Source organism: Hyla sarda, chromosome 6 (assembly GCF_029499605.1).
Source record: "Hyla sarda isolate aHylSar1 chromosome 6, aHylSar1.hap1, whole genome shotgun sequence".
NCBI classification, from domain to species: Eukaryota; Metazoa; Chordata; class Amphibia; order Anura; family Hylidae; genus Hyla; species Hyla sarda.
Genome location: NC_079194.1, coordinates 222,056,976 through 222,074,570, shown reverse-complemented (window position 1 = coordinate 222,074,570; position 17,595 = coordinate 222,056,976). Strand labels below are relative to the sequence as shown.

The window sequence follows — 17,595 nt, the reverse complement described above, 5'->3', positions numbered from 1 at the left end:
ATTTGGGGGGAAACACACATTTTAGTGACATTTTTATTTTATTTTTTTACATATGCAAAAGTCGTGAAACACCTGTGGGGTATTAAGGCTCACTTTATTCCTTGTTATGTTCCTCAAGGGGTCTAGTTTCCAAAATGGTATGCCATGTGTTTTTTTTTTTTTGCTGTTCTGGCACCATAGGGGCTTCCTAAATGCAACATGCCCCCCAAAAACCATTTCAGAAAAACGTACTCTCCAAAATCCCCTTGTCGCTCCTTCGCTTCTGAGCCCTCTACTGCGCCCGCCGAACACTTTACATAGACATATGATGTATGTGCTTACTCGAGAGAAATTGGGCTACAAATATAACTATACATTTTCTGCTTTTACCCCTTGTAAAAATGCAAAAATTTGGTCTACAAGAACATGCGAGTGTAAAAAATGAAGATTGGGAATTTTCTCCTTCACTTTGCTGCTATTCCTGTGAAACACCTAAAGGGTTAAAATGCTGACTGAATGTCATTTTGAATACTTTGGGGGTTGCAGTTTTTATAATGGGGTCATTTGTGGGGTATTTCTAAGATGAAGACCCTTCAAATCCCCTTCAAACCTGAACTGGTCCCTGAAAAATTGTGATTTTGGAAATTTTGTGAAAAATTGGAAAATTGCTGCTGAACTTTGAAGCCCTCTGGTGTCTTCCAAAAGTAAAAACACATCAATTTTATGATGCAAACATAAAGTAGACATATTGTGTATGTGAATAAAAAAATTATTTGGAATATCCATTTTTCTTACAAGCAGAGAGCTTCAAAGTTAGAAAAATGCAAAATTTTCAAATTTTTCATCAAATTTGGGTATTTTTTACCAAGAAAGGATGCAAGTTACCACAAAATTTTACCACTATGTTAAAGTAGAATATGTCACGAAAAAACAATCTTGGAATCAGAATGATAACTAAAAGCATTCCAGAGTTATTAATGTTTAAAGTGACAGTGGTCAGATGTTCAAAAAATGGCCGGGTCCTAAGGTGTAAAATGGCTGGGTTCTTAAGGGGTTAAGATCTCTGAAGTCACTCGTCACCTCCGTGGGCCTGGCTGAACTGAATAGACTTTTCCACCTGTCTAAACTATGTAAAGCTACCGTTATCCGTAACTTGGCTTCAGAGTCATTAGAGCCCCCATGCCTAGCCCAGGATCCAGCGTTATACCTTCGGGTGGTATTGAGTATAAACCATGCCCTGGCTTCACGAATACAGGTGGTTAATGCCATCTGCCCCTTAGGGTAATTCCACCTGCCCTAAATCTCACACCTCATACCACAACTTATATAATAAAAATCTGTTGTAGTTTTAGGTCAAATATATATGCAGAAATACAGAAATTTAGGAAGGGTTTGCAAACGTTCAAACGCCACTGTATATATTTTCAGAACTGGATATTGCTGAGATAATATAGTGCTCAGAAACTTTCCTAGACTTTCTGTCAGCAAGTCTATAAAGACCACTAGTGAAGTCTAACTAAGCAATAGATTTTATTTTAGAGCACAACAAATATACAGTACAAGCATAATATTTACAGTATAAGCACCTCCTCACTCACCCTTGCCATCCAGTTCCTACTTGATTAATGTACGGGGCCAGATTCATCAGTCAAAAAGAGGCAGGGAGGTGATGTGTGAGCGAGAAGGTGTTGCAGATGTGGCACTTTGACAGCTCGGCCATGCCTCCTTGACACTTGGCTGAGAAATAAAGAGGCAATTTTAAAAGATTGACAACCAATGGAAGTGCATGGCTCCATGTTGTACTCCTGTGTACCCCTGATTTCATCTGAAGCTTTATTCTACTGGATTAATATAAAATCAAACACTGTAACACTGGCATCAAAGCATCTAATGCTGTATAATGGAGATTCTTTCCTAAAAGCAAATAGCTCTGTAATATGTTCCATAAAGAAGCACTATACGGTGGTCTATGACCATGTGGTATAAAACCACAGGAAAACCATTTGCACCTCTCTAAAGCTCTGCCATCTGTGTGGGGCCCAGTATGACATACTGAATAAACCAGCATTTACATGGATGATCTAGAGTTGATAACATGAAGTCAATTAAACCCAGTAATTCATTGGTGAATCAAAATAATACATTTCATTTCCTTGCAGCTTACTCAAGTGTTTAGTCTAATGCAATATTTCTTCCAGTGACTATAAGGTGTCAATAGCTGAGGATAGCATATTCTTTTAAATGTTTGACTTCCAGGCGTCAATACAGTTTTAATCCGCTATTCTCAAAATATTTTTCCATTACTGAGGAGAGAGCAGGCTTCTCAAATATATGAATAAATGAGCAGATTAGATCTAAATGCATTTAAATGTGTATTGCGTGTATTGCAAATAGGTCTCAAAAGAGAAAAAAAAATCCAGTTTAGCTCCTGTAGGAGAATATTACCATATTACAGTGCTAATAGAAGGCACCTTACATAGGTACACAGAGTGCCAACAGCTTTCTAATACATTGCTGTAGAGATCCTATTTGTAGCTTTATAGGATATGAGCTTCGCCTTATGCGTGAAGCATTACAGTGACTGGGCAATCATAATAACCCCATAGAGTGTGCAAATAATTGTTGATGTTAAATAGTGTTGCTCGCGAATATTCGCAATGCAAATTTTATTCGCGAATATCGCATATTCGCGAATTCGCGAATATTCGCGAATATAGCACTATATATTCGTAATTACGAATATTGTTTTGTTTTTTTTCCACAGTACACATCACAGTGATCATCCCTCTCTGCTTCCAGCTTGTGTGGTGTAAAGAAGGCTCTAATACTACTGTGTGAGACTGGCGAGCGAATTTTCGCATATGCGAAAATGTGCATATGCAAATTTTTGTATATGCTAATTTTCGCATACGCAAATTTTCGCATATGCGAAAATAAAACGAGAATATTAATAATATGCGAATCAAGCGAATATATGACGAATATTCGTCCATATATTCGCGAATATTCGCGAATTTGAATATGGCCTATGCCGCTCAACACTAATGTTAAAGATAAAAAAAAATACCCATGTAGCCTGCATCTTTACTTGCCACCCCCCTGGCTTCTCTTGCTGTCACTGTCTCAGAATGAATTGGGCAGCCAAGTACTTGTTAGTGATATGACCGGCTGTGTATTCATCTGCTCCTATCACACATGCAATATAGACAACCCCTTCCTTCTATATTGCCATTGGGTAGTCTAGAAGTAAAGCCAACATTGTTGCCATACCTACTATGGATGCACAACAGCATGGCTGAAATCTTTGGATAGTGCTTCAGAGAGCCTCTATCTTGGGTCCTTTTTAGTCTACCATCTTTTTTTTTACTTGACATATTGCCACAATGGAAACTGTGATAAAAATAGACAACGATTCAGATGACTCAGCATTCCTCAAAGGGGTACTCCATTGCTAGACATCTTATTCCCTATCCAAAAGATAGGGTATAAGATGTCTGATCGTGGGGGTCCAGATGCTGTGACCACCCCACGATCTCCATGCAGACACCCGGTGTTCTGAACATTATGTTCAAAACCCTGAGTTCAGGAGGCTGTGGTCGTGCTGTCACGTCAAGCCCCTTCATTCATGTCTATGTATATACATGAACAGAGGGGGTGTGACATAATGTCACAAGGTGGCGTGCAGTGACGTCATGCCCACGTTCTCCCAAACCCAGTGTTCTGAACATAATGTTCAGAACACCTGGTGTCTGCATGGAGATCACGGGGGTCCGGCCGCTGGGATAGGGAATAAGATGTCTAGCAAGGGAGTGCCCCTTTAAGCAAGGCAGGACATGGGGTTAGTACAGAGCCCACACACCAACTGGTACTGTATTTAACCCATGCACCTCATCAGAAACCCTCAAGTGATGCTTAACTATTGTGGACATTGCTGTTTTGGCTACTGTTGGTAGCAACAAACAGTCCCTACAATGATCCAAGTGAAATACTGATGTCCTCCTCTAAAGTGACTTCCACATCCGACCATTGCTTTATGTTCATGTTCATCAAAATCTGAAGTTGAGATTGGTTGAAACCTTAATCTCTCCTAGCAATGATAATGCCCTTAATAAGTGACACGTTAAGATATCATTGACTTATATGAAATCATAGCAAGTTTAGGAATGTGTGAAGAAGCTATTTTCACTAGTGTTATGAGAGAAAAATCACAAAACATCTGACTGGAGCCTGGAACTGAATTTCAATGAGCATTTCTGCCACAGGCGACACACAGCTATAAAATTTGTTGAAGGGATAAACCAGGGAAAATTGCTTTACAGAGAGGGGAGAGGAATCATTTTAAAGTGCAAGAGGTGTGTGATAAATGGATTAGATGGGATGAAGCCATTACACAACCTAGTAAATCTGTCAATTAGCAGACATGGCGGATTCTTGTGGAGGAGACCTTGTTCTTAAAAATAGCAGCTTCTCTATGACTCTTTCAATGGGAATTATCAGTATCATTGTACATAATTCATATAGATTTATTGTATTGTATTGTAGAAAACCTTGCATTGTATTGTCTACTTAGAACATCTACATTGAGCTCTTAAAGGAGTAGTGCAGGGAAAAATAACTAATCCCCTATCCACAGGATAAGGAATAAGTTATAGGGGGGGCGACTGCTGGGACCCCCCACGACGGGGCCCCGTAAGTTTGCAAGAAGCGGCCATTCAGACCCCTGCAGGAAGCTCCAACCGACATTCCCTCTCCATGTATATCTATGGAGGGGGTGTGACTGCCGCCACTCCATGCGAGGGTTGGCATGCCCCTTCCAGCAGACTACCGGGGCCCCGTTCAGGAGATCGCGCGGGTCCCAGTGGTCAAACCCCCGTGATCTATAACTTAACCAAAGGATAGGGGATGAGTTATCTTTCACTACACTACTTCTTTAAGACACAAGACCTTCAAAGAGATGGACTTTCTCAAACAAGAAACATTTAAATGAGACCTTGTACTGAATGGACACAGATCATACAGAGCCCTTACTGTATGTAGAAATAGTAGTGGACCCTTTGATCTCTAAAGCGTGACAAGAAGAAGGAAGAACCTTACTCATGGCTATTTAGTCTTTTCTAATCCTCCAGTCATTAAGCCATGATCCTCATTAGCACATTTTATTGTTTGCAGCCTGATAGGCAGTGACCCTTAATTTTCCTTTTTGGGAGGGATTGGCCCCCTTGACTAATAAGCCATTTAAACTACTTATTCAATAATTATTTACAATAAAAAAAAGTTGTCCTACTAAAATACCATTATTTACAGAAAACTAGATACTATACTCTAGTCATGCAAGTGAAAAACAATTAGCTAAATTCTTTAACGGTGATTTCTGAGATCAAAATATTGATGGTTTTTCATTAAGAAAGCCTACTGATAGAAAGTAGATTCGCTTTTACATAAATTCAATAGTAGTAAGAATGATACCCAGCACTCACCAATGTAGCAAAATAGTGAAGATTTATTGGTCCATATCACGGTACAGGATGCGTTTCGGCATAAGTGCCTTCCTCAGCTGTCTGCCTAGGCAGACAGCTGAGGAAGGCACTGATGCCAAAACGTGTCCTGTAACATGATATGGACCGATAAATATTCACTATTTTGCAATATGGGTACCTGATACCTGCTGGGTACCATTCTTACTACTATTGGCATATCTACACCTCGTGCACCACCACAATATACAATATTGAGCATAAAACTTGCTATGCCCCTAAGAGACCCACCCTTCAGCATGACTGAACCAAATATGTTTAAACTTACCTAAGAAATTGATCTTGTATATATTTCCTATTTTAATTCCCAATAAGCTCATGTAAAAATAAGTATTTAGAATTCTTGGTATTTTGCCTTTTTTTTTTTTTGCATTTAAATGTTAATTTGTATCACTAGATACTGTTCTATATAGAAACCATCATTCACATTCTGATTAAAGATGTACTTTGCTCCTAGACATCATATCCCCTATAGGGGATAAGATGTCTGATCGTGGGGGCTGCACCACTGGGTACTCCCGCGATCTCCCTGCTGCACCCGACATTCGTTTACAGCGTCGGGTGTAGCACCGGAGAATCGTGGTGTCACAGCCGCTCCCCGCTCGTGACATCACGGTCACGCCCCCTCAATGCAAGCTTATGGGAGGGGGTGTGACAGCTGTCACACCCCCTCCCATAGATTTGCATTGAGAGGGCATGGCCATGACTTCACAAGCGTGGCGTGACCGTGACGTCATGAGCCTTCTCCCTGCATTGCCAGTCATTTGGCATGGAGCGAAGTTTTCTCCGTGCACCGGGTGTCTAGGGTGCGGCAGCTGAGATAATGGGGGTCCCCAGCGGTAGAACCCCCGCGATCAGAAATCATATCCCCTATCCTTTGGATAGGGAATATGATGTCTAGGGGCGGAATACCCCTTTAAGACCTCATCCTCTTTTCTGATTGTGACTTTATTTGATCATGAAATTTGAGAACACCTCAATTTCATTTGTATACAGTATATACATGAGACAAAAGTTCCTTGTTCTTGGTTTCAAACTTTGACATTCTAATAGGAGTTGACTTCTGCTGCCAAGTGTCAATGTCCAATCCCCATAAACTACTTGGCATGAGAGAGCCTTAAGAAAATTCCCTCTACTCTGAGATGTTCAGCTTGGAAAGATTCCTGGTGATGATGGATTTGCTATTCTTCTGATGTAGCTCTTTAGTACTTTAAAGGGGTTATCCAGGAATCGAAAACAGACCTAATTTTTTTCAAGGACCGCTCCCTGTCTGTCTCCACTTTAGGTGTAGTATTACAACTTGGCTCCATTCACTTCAATGGAACTGAGCTGCAGAACCACACCCAACCTGGAGACAGACAGGTAGTTGCCTTTGAAAGAAATTATCTTTTTTTTTCTCAATTCCTGGATAACCCCTTTAAGTGCACTAAGGTGTCTTGCTGCAAATGACCTATGGATTTGAATAGGGAGCTGTGGTAGACCAGTCCAACTCTGGGTCTAAAAGGCACATTGCCACTATAATAGCTGTTTTAACTAAACTGGTAACACACACACACCTATTACAAACACATACACCCTTTATAACTATAAGGCATTAATGTGTTACTCGTACAATTAAGATGAACTGAACTGTTGGATATATTATGGTTCCAGTCATGATTTATCAGCTGCAACTTTGTGGGTGGTTTTAAGGAAACTATAATGTTCAGTTATTTTCTTTATTGTACACCAAAAAGAACACAAAACAAGCATACCAACTGCATATAAAAATACCATTTTATTGAATTACCAATTAAAATCACAAAGAAAACACACAAAAAATATAATGTGCCGGTATTCAGATGATAGTCATAAATAATGCTGTCCGGTGATGTCTATTTTTTGTGTGTTTTTTTTTGTGATTTAAATTAATTCAGTAAAATTAAATTTTTATATGCAGTGGTTATGCTTGTTTGGTGTTCTTTTTGGTGTGCAATGTTTAGTGAGCTACACTGCTTAGTATAGTTTGGAGACCAGAGGCCCTATATTTGATAATGGTGTCATATAATGGATTATGGTGTAGGGGTCTAAGGGAACTTTTGTTGATAATTATTATCTTCAGTATACTAAGTAAAACTTACTAAAAATAAAGATGTATTTTCGTCCGTATGCGGTTTCCCGACCGCAGGCAAAAACGTGGTCGACCACGTTTTTGCCCACAGTCGGGAAACCACATACGTCCGAAAACGAAGCCAACCGGAGGATGCGGTTCACTCCGGTCGGCTCATAGACATACATTAAATACAGTTCCCGAATACGGCTGAGTGAGGGCGCCGTGATTAAGCCCCGCGCCCTCCCTCCCAGCCGTATATGGGAACCGTATTTAACAAAACGTGGTGTGAACCCAGCCTTACAAAGATTCTAGGTTCTATTGTGAAAATAATTCAACAATGCAAGTCTTGTCACGAAGAAGGAAGACAATGGATGGTCGTCAAGATTAATGTTGCTCGCGAATATCGCATATTCGTGAATTCGCGAATATTCCCGCATATAGCACTATATATTCTTAATTCTGAATATTCGTTTTTTTGTTTTTTTTTCACAGTACACATCACAGTGATCATCCCTCTCTGCTTCCAGCTTGTGTGGTGTAAAGAAGGCCCTAATGCTACTGTGTGAGACTGGCGTGCTAATTTTCACATATGCAAATTTTAGCTTATGCTAATGTTTGTATATGCAAATTTTCGCATATGCAAATTTCCGCATACACGAATTTTTGCATATGCGAAATTAAAACGTGAATATTATGAATATGCGAATTTAGCAAATAAATGATGAATATTCGTCCATATATTCGCGAAATATCGCAAATTCTAATATGGCCTATGCCGCTCAACACTAGTCAAGATGTGAACCCTTTATGTAGTGTGACACAGGGAGAGCCTACATGCAGTTTTTAGGTCTATTTAACCAAACACCCCTATTTTCCAATTCAGATAGGCTTAACAGAGAGGGGGTCCTGGCTGTACCCTTTTCATATTGTACTGGGTGGTGAGAGTAAGTGATGGATTCTTCAGAGGAACTGCACTGTTAACAAGCAAGAACCCCAAGGGTCATGAGACAAGTATGGGTCTAGATCCTGAGTGGTGAAAACTTTGCCCATACTTATCTATGCTATGAGGCCCCTCTATTATTTGTACTGCACACCATTGCATTGAAACATGCATTCATGATAAATAAGATGACTACTCCCTCCTTTTGACTTTTTCATCTAGTCGAGATTTTATGCATAAAGACAATAATTTGTTTCACTTTTTTCTTCAGACACAACTCCATCAGAAGACAGCTGAACCTCTCAAATCCTGATTTCAATATCCAGCAGTTTCAGAAACAGGAACAACTAACAGGAATTGGTCGTATCAAACCAGAACTCTACAAACAAAGATCTGTGGAGACCGATGATGGTCGAAAAAACAATAGCAAGTCTTGTGGGAAACTCAATTTTATCATTAAATATGACTGTGACTTGGAAAAACTTATAGTAAAGATTCATAAGGCAGTTGGCCTGCCAGCAAAGGATTTCTCGGGAACATCAGATCCTTATGTTAAGATTTATTTGCTTCCAGATCGAAAAACAAAACACCAGACTAAAGTCCATCGGAAGACACTAAATCCAGTGTTTGACGAAGTTTTTTTATTTCCTGTCCCCTATAATGAGTTGCCCACCAGAAAACTCCACTTTTCTGTTTATGATTTTGACCGTTTCTCAAGGCATGATGTCATTGGACAGGTCATAGTGGATAACTTTTTAGATTTGGCAGATTTTCCTAGGGAAAGTAACATCTGGAGGGACATCGAACACGTCACCAATGTGAGTATTAAAGTCATAAAAATGTCCAGCTATTCTCTATGGCTATTCTCTCATATCTGACATTTCTCTTACTACCTTGTACCTTGAATATGAACTAAGTGGAGATTCTGCCTTATCTTTTTGATGACCATTTAAAAAAGTAAAATTTTTATCTTGTCTGCATATACATAGCTTTCTGAGCTTCTGGGTCTGAAAGACTCATCAAAATATTGTTGATAAGCTTTTGTCTATTTGTTCTCTGGCTACATAGAAAAATTGTAGGTCAAATATAAATTTGTACTTTCTAGACGCAAGTGATGACGTCTAGCCCCCGTACTTTTATTCAGCGCTGCAGTAATTTAAGAGGCTGTAATTTTGAGGGGTTTTTTTTTGGCTACAATATGATGAAGTGTTTTTCTTTCCCTGGTGTCAAGCTTTGAGTTTAGACAACAGCTACCTATATCTGTTATGTTTTGGTGTTCTCTGCTCAGAATCTCCCTGTATGAGCAAGAATGAAGAACGATTCTGCGTGACTGGCTCCACTTTTTGAGTACCCAAGCTTTTCTTAATGGACAAGGAGAGCCATTTATGCAGGGGAAAAGAATAGCTGGCCACTGCTTTCTTAGTTAAAGTAAAGGGGTATTCCAGCCAAATACATCTTAAGATGTCTGATCGTGGGGGGCCTGCCACTGGGGCCCCCCACGATCTCCATGTAGCACCTGCATTCTATACAGGGCTGCGTCTCCAGTCTTGGAAACCTTTTTGCTTCAGGGACTGGAGACAGGACGTCACGCCACACCCCCTTGTGACATCACACCACGCCCCCTCCATTCATGTCACATCACACCCCCTCCATTGACATGAATGGAGGGGGCATGGTGTGATGTCACAAAGGGGCATGGCGTCATGTCACGTCTCCAGTCCCAAAAACAAAAGGGGTAGTCTCCCCTCCATATTAGTTGTTTATTCTCACTTCAGTTACATATCAGTGATGACTAGACCTGGAGTATAATCCCAAAATGACATCTGGCTATAAAATGCTGCTGTATTGTGTTAATATGAATTCCCTGCTCGTGAACTGCCATACCTGGACTACTATCCCTGTAGCAGTGAATAGGTTTAACATTCCAAGTGTGTTCGTTAGTTTATATGCTTCCTGTCATACTTTGTTATTTTCACTTTTTCTGCTTTCTGGTGTCTTTGATAAAATAACAACAATAATATGCATTTACCATAACAACTTTATTTTGGAAACTAGCAATAATGTGAAGATGATTTATGAGATATGTAATAGGGAATAGTATAAGAAGGAAGGACAAGTGCAGTACATTAAGACATTTCTAATTAACAGTTTTGGTTGTGGTATAATACTGAAAGTTTATAGGACTATGCCCTGTGCACAATCCTTTTTGTGACAATTATTTATACACAGGAAGACCAGTCCCATACAAGCAAAGGCATACTTAGCAATCCTTGTGCCCCTGGCCAGGTGCTGTATCAGCATGAGCCCTCCCCCAAAAAACATTTCTGCCCCCACAGCACACACCCACACACCCCCACCAACAACACCCCTGCAGTGAAACCCTACCCAACCAAACAGTTCAACCAACATTTTTCTCTTCAGCATCTGCAGAACAAACATGTTAGACTCCGTATTTTCCTAGTGTCCTCCCCACCTCTACACAATCCCCCCATCTATAAGCCCTCAAATTGTAATAATACCCCCCTTGGTGTCCGCCACAAACAAAGTGAAAAGATTAGTAGATCCTCCATTAGGTAGGTATGTCCCACAGTAGTTAGTACCCTTATTAGGTAGCACCCCCTCCCTCTTAGGTATATATGTTCTCAGGTAGGTAGCCCCTCCCCCAACAGGAAAATAAGTTGGTAGATAGCAAGACAGGTAGGAATCTAGCTAGGGAAGTAGATATTCAAGTAGTTAGGTAGATAACTATGTATGTAGCTAGGTAGATAATTAAGAAGTTAGATATAGGTGAGTAGCCATGTAGGTAGGTAAGTAGATAGATAGGTAGCTAGGTAGGTAGCCAGGTAGGTGGGAATATAGATAAATAGGTAGCCAGCTAGGTGAACAAGTAGCTAGGTAGGTAGGTATGTCACCAGTTAGCCAAGTAGCTATGTAGGTAGTAAGCTACCTCAATAATCGTCCCCCCCCCCAAATGCAAGGATTAAAAAAAAATGCTTAACACTGTCCAATGCAGCAATCGTATGTACTTTGAACAATGCCCTTTTTGTAAAATTGTACAGCGATTGATCATAGAGTTTACTGCTGTGAAATCTAGTAACCAGGTGTAATCTGTACTGAACTAAGGTGGAAATGTGAAGCTTCACCAAAAGAAAAATGGAGCATTACACAGTTTACATGGGATGTCAGTGTAATGCATGGATGTACTGGGTCCTCCATAGTACTCTTTTAAGGGGTCCTTCTTCTCTGGTTAACAGATGAGAGTTCTGAATAAAAGAACCCCCACCCGACTGTATCATATAAAATAGTATCTTTAAAGCTGACAACCCCTTTAAGTATTCCACCACTGAAGAGGAGACGTAAGTGGCAAATCCTTTGAGCTTTACAAAATCACTCAGAAATATCAGTCTTTTTAACCCCTTGAAACCTAACCAGAATGCAACTGTAGTGTAGAATATGGTGACTATTACACTTTCATTGCATGATCTGTGCCAATTCATAGCAAGCAAAAAAGTCATTCAACATAAAAAAATAATTAATTGAATATATGATGTGTGTAAAAAGCAGGAATTTTCCAGACAGGCAGGAGGTTGTAAGAGATGTTTTTTGCTTAACTGATTGAATAAATGTAATCTTCATATTGGCGTACGTATAGCTTATCGAGTGTGCAGCTTTATTAACAGTATTCTGTGCTAGATGTATGGGCAGTAATAGACATCTCTGTGATTCTAATAGCTTTCAAGACAAATCTGGGTCACTCCACCTCTTGTCTAAAAATCCAGTAAGCTCTTAATAGTGTTTGTGCTATCACAGAAGTGTATACAAATGAAAAGCATTGATGGATTTGCTGGGCACTGCTTAGCTTGTCTCCCTTGCTCATCCAGTGATGCTTCAGTGCTTTCATGTATAATGCTTGGTTTTCACAGTGATGAATAATAATATATAAGCGAGGACTATAATATATCAAATGTGTATATAGTATGAGCAATGTAAAATCTGAGAAAAGGCAACCTAAACATCATAATAATCTGAAAAGAGAATGTAGATCCATGGGCAGACGGGCAGAGAGACCGACTAATAGAAAGACATACAGTGGGATCAAAAGTTTGGGCACCCCAGGTAAAAATTTGTATTAATGTGCATAAAGAAGCCAAGGAAAGATGGAAAAATCTCCAAAAGGCATCAAATTACAGATTAGACATTCTCATAATATGACAACAAAAGTTAGATTTTATTTCCATTATTTACACTTTAACCCCTTCAGGACGGAGCCCATTTTGGCCTTAAGGACCGGAGCGTTTTTTGCACATCTGACCACTGTCACTTTAAACATTAATAACTCTGGAATGCTTTTAGTTATCATTCTGATTCCGAGATTGTTTTTTCGTGACATATTCTACTTTAACATAGTGGTAAATTTTTGTCGATACTTGCATCATTTCTTGGTGAAAAATCCGTAAATTTGATGAAAAATTTGAAAATTTTGCATTTTTCTAACTTTGAAGCTCTCTGCTTGTAAGGAAAATGGATATTACGAATACATTTTTTTTTGGTTCACATATACAATATGTCTACTTTATGTTTGCATCATAAAATTGATGTGTTTTTACTTTTGGAAGACACCAGAGGGCTTCAACGGTCAGCAGCAATTTTCCGATTTTTCACAAAATTTTCAAACTCAGTATTTTTCAGGGACCAGTTCAGGTTTGAAGTGGATTTGAAGGGTCTTCATATTAGAAATAACCCATAAATGACCCCATTATAAAAACTACACCCCCCAAAGTATTCAAAATGACATTCAGTCAGCGTTTTAACCCTTTAGGTGTTTCACACGAATAGCAGCAAAGTGAAGGAGAAAATTCACAATCTTCATTTTTTACACTCACATGTTCTTGTAGACCCAATTTTTGAATTTTTACAAGGGGTAAAAGGACAAAATTTTTACTTGTATTTGTAGCCCAATTTCTCTTGAGTAAGCACATATCTCATATGTCTATGTAAAGTGTTCGGCGGGCGCAGTAGAGGGCTCAGAAGGGAAGGAGCGACAAGGGGATTTTGGAGAGTACGTTTTTCTGAAATGGTTTTTGGGGGGCATGTTACCTTTAGGAAGCCCTTATGGTGCCAGAACAGCAAAAAAAAAACACATGGCATACCATTTTGGAAACTAGACCCCTCGGGGAATGTAACATGGGATAAAGTGAACCTTAATACGCCACAGGTGTTTCACGACTTTTGCAAATGTAAAAAAAAAAAAAAAAATTTTACCTAAAATGCTTGTTTTCCCAAAAAATTTTTATTTTTAAAAAGGGTAATAGCAGAAAATACCCCTAAAAATTTGAAGCCCAATTTCTCCCGATTCAGAAAACACCCCATATGGGGGTGAAAAGTGCTCTGCTGGCGCACTACAGGTCTCAGAAGAGAAGGAGTCACATTTGGCTTTCTGAACGCAAATTTTGCTCTGGGGGCATGCCGCATTTAGGAAGCCCCTATGGTGCCAGGATAGCAAAAAAAAACACATGGCATACCATTTTGGAAACTAGACCCCTCGGGGAACGTAACAAGGGGTTAAGTGAACCTTTATACCCCACAGGTGTTTCACGACTTTTGCATATGTAAAAAAAATTTTTTTTTTTTACCTAAAATGCTTGTTTTCCCAAAAATTTTACATTTTTAAAAAGGGTAAAAGCAGAAAATACCCCCCAAAATTTGTAACACAAATTCTCCCGAGTACGGCGATACCCCATATGTGACCCTAAACTGTTGCCTTGAAATACGACAGGGCTCCAAAGTGAGAGCGCCATGCGCATTTGAGGCCTAAATTAGGGATTGCATAGGGGTGGACATAGGGGTATTCTACGCCAGTGATTCCCAAACAGGGTGCCTCCAGCTGTTGCAAAACTCCCAGCATGCCTGGACAGTCAACGGCTGTCCGACAATACTGGGAGTTGTTTTGCAACAGCTGGAGGCTCCGTTCTGGAAACAGTGGCGTACCAGACGTTTTTCATTTTTATTGGGGAGGGGAGGGGGGCTGTGTAGGGGTATGTGTTTATGTAGTGTTTTTTACTTTTTATTTTATTTTTTGTGTTAGTGTAGTGTTTTTAGGGTACAGTCGCACGGGCGGGGGTTCACAGTAGTTTCTCGCTGGCAATTTGAGCTGCAGCAGAAAGTTTGCGGCAGCTCAAATTTGCAGTCAGATACTTACTGTAATCCTCCGCCCATGTGAGTGTACCCTGTACGTTCACATTGGGGGGGGGGACATCCAGCTGTTGCATAACTACAACTCCCAGCATGCCCGTTGGCTGTCGGTGACTGCTGAGAGTTGCAGTTTTGCAACAACTGTAGGCACACTGGTTATGTATCACTGAGTTTGTGACCTAACTCAGTGTTTCACAACCAGTGTGCCTCCAGCTGTTGCAAAACTACAACTCCCAGCATGTACGGTGCATGGTGTACGGTGACTGCTGAGAGTTGTAGTTTGCAACAGCTGGAGGCACACCGGTCGTGAAACACTGAGTTAGGTAAAAAAAAACTCTGAGTTTCACAACCAGTGTGCCTTCAGCTGTTGCAAAACTACAACTCTCAGCAGTCACCGACAGCCAACGGGCATGCTGGGAGTTGTAGTTATGCAACCAGCAGATGCACCACTACAACTCCCAGCATGCACTTTAGCTGTTTGTGCAAGCTGGGAGTTGTAGTTAGACAACAGCTGAAGGTACACTTTTCCATAGAAAGAATGTGCCTCCAGCTGTTGCAAAACCATAAGTCCCAGCATGCCCATAAGGGAATGCTGGGAGTTGTGGTGGTCTGCCTCCTGCTGTTGCATAACTACAGCTCCCAGCATGCCCTTTTTGCATGCTGGGAGCTGTTGCTAAGCAACAGCAGGAGGCTGTCACTCACCTCCAACGATCCAGACGCTGCAGGTCAGTCCCGCCGCCCAGCTGCTCCTGGGGCCCCGATCCCAACAGGGGCGCCGGGGATCGGGGTCCCCAGCACCCGGGGTGCACGTCCCGCACCCGCTCACGTCCTCCAGAAGAGGGGCGGAGCGGGTGCGGGAGTGACACCCGCAGCAGGCGCCCTGATTCGTCGGCCGGTAATCCGGCCGACGAATCAGGGCGATCGTGAGGTGGCACCAGTGCCACCTCACCCCTGCAGGCTCTGGCTGTTCGGGGCCGTCAGAGACGGCCCCGAACAGCCAGTAATTCCGGGTCACCGGGTCACCGGAGACCCGATTGACCCGGAATCGCCGCAGATCGCTGGACTGAATTGTCCAGCGATCTGCGGCGATCGCCGACATGGGGGGGCATAATGACCCCCCTGGGCGATATGCCGGGATGCCTGCTGAACGATTTCAGCAGGCATCCGGCTCCGGTCCCCAACTGGCTAGCGGTGGGGGCCGGAATTCCCACGGGCGTATGGATACGCCCTCGGTCCTTAAGGACTCGGGATTCAGGGCGTATCCATACGCCCTATGTCCTGAAGAGGTTAAAAATAACAGAAAACAAAAAAATGGTGTCTGCAAAAGTTTGGGCACCCTGCAGTTTTTATAGCATGCACTGCCCCCTTTGCAAAGCTGAGACCTGCCAGTGTAATGGATTGTTCTAAATCATCATCTGGGAAGACCAGGTGATGTCAATCTCAAAGGTTTTAAATGCCCAGACTCATCTGACCTTGCTCCCCAACAATCGTGCTGGGTTCTTCTAAGCAGTTGTCTAGAAATCTGAAACTGAAAATAGTTGATGCTCACAAAGCTGGAGAAGGCTATAAGAAGATAGCAAAATATTTTCAGATGTCAATATCCTCTGTTCGGAATGTAGTTAAGAAATGGCAGTCATCAGGAACAGTGGAAGTTAAAGCAAGATCTGGAAGACCAAGAAAAATATCAGACAGAACAGCTCGCAGGATTGTGAGAAAAACAATTCAAAAGCCCCATTTGACAGCACAATCCCTCCAGAAAGATCTGGCAGACACTGGAGTTGTGGTACACTATTCCACTATAAAGAGATACTTGTACAAATATGGTCTTCATGGAAGAGTCATCAGAAGAAAACCTCTTCTATGTCCTCACGACAAAAATCAGCTTTTGAACTTTGCAAATGAACATATAGACAAGCCTGATGCATTTTGGAAACAAGTTCTGTGGACCAATGAGGTTAAAATTGAACTTTTTGGCCGGAATGAGCAAAGGTACATTTGTAGAAGAAGGGGAACAGAATTTAATGAAAAGAACCTCTGTCCAACTGTTAAGCATGGGGGTGGATCAATCATGCTTTGGGGATGTATTGCAACCAGTGGCACAGGGAACATCTCATGAATAGAAGGATGGATAAAAATGGATTCAATAAAATTTCAGCAAATTTGGGATTCTAACTTCATGCCATCTGTGAAAATGCTGAAGTTAAAGAGAGGATGGCTTCTACAAATGGATAATGATCCTAAACACACCTTGAAATCCAAGGGGGATTACATCAAGAGGCGTAAACTGAAGGTTTTCCCATGGCCTTCACAATCTCCTGACCTCAACATAATTGACCTTAAAAGAGCAGTGCATGACAGACAGCCCAGAAATCTCAAAGAACTGGAAGACTTTTGTAAGGAAGGATGGGCAAAGATACCTCAAACAAGAATTGAAAGACTCTTGGCTGGCTACAAAAACCATTTACAAGCTGTGATACTTGCCAAAGGGGGCAGTACAAGATATTAACTCTGCAGGATGCCCAAACTTTTGCAGGCGCCATTTTTTGGGTTTTCTGTTATTTTGAAAGTGTAAATGGAAATAAAATCTAAATTTTGTTGACATATTATAAGAATGTCTAATCTGTAATTTGAAGCATTTTGGAGATTTTTCCATCTTTCCTTGGCTTCTTTATGCACATTAATAAATTTTTTTACCTGGGGTGCCCAAACTTTTGATCCCCACTATAGATAGATAGGGCCAAATGCTGTTGTATTTGGTCATACAGCTTTGCCACAATAAAATGTGTGCCATTCATGGATTCATTCATACCTGTAGCAGATGCAAATGGTGTCACGTCTCACTACACCCCTAAATATGT

General features: G+C 41.0%; 1 protein-coding gene across 2 annotated transcripts in view; it reads left to right on the top strand.

Moving 5' to 3' along the window:
* SYT9 (synaptotagmin 9) overlaps positions 1 to 17,595 on the top strand; it is a 289,127-nt gene that overhangs the window by 86,043 nt on the left and 185,489 nt on the right. For both annotated transcript variants that reach the window (XR_008845234.1, XM_056526597.1), the window contains exon 3: positions 8,817 to 9,363. Coding sequence is in view for 1 of the 2 variants with exons in the window: in XM_056526597.1 (XP_056382572.1) it covers positions 8,817 to 9,363 (547 nt within the window). In the remaining variant the exon portion in view is untranslated. The remainder of the gene's footprint in view (positions 1 to 8,816; positions 9,364 to 17,595) is intronic.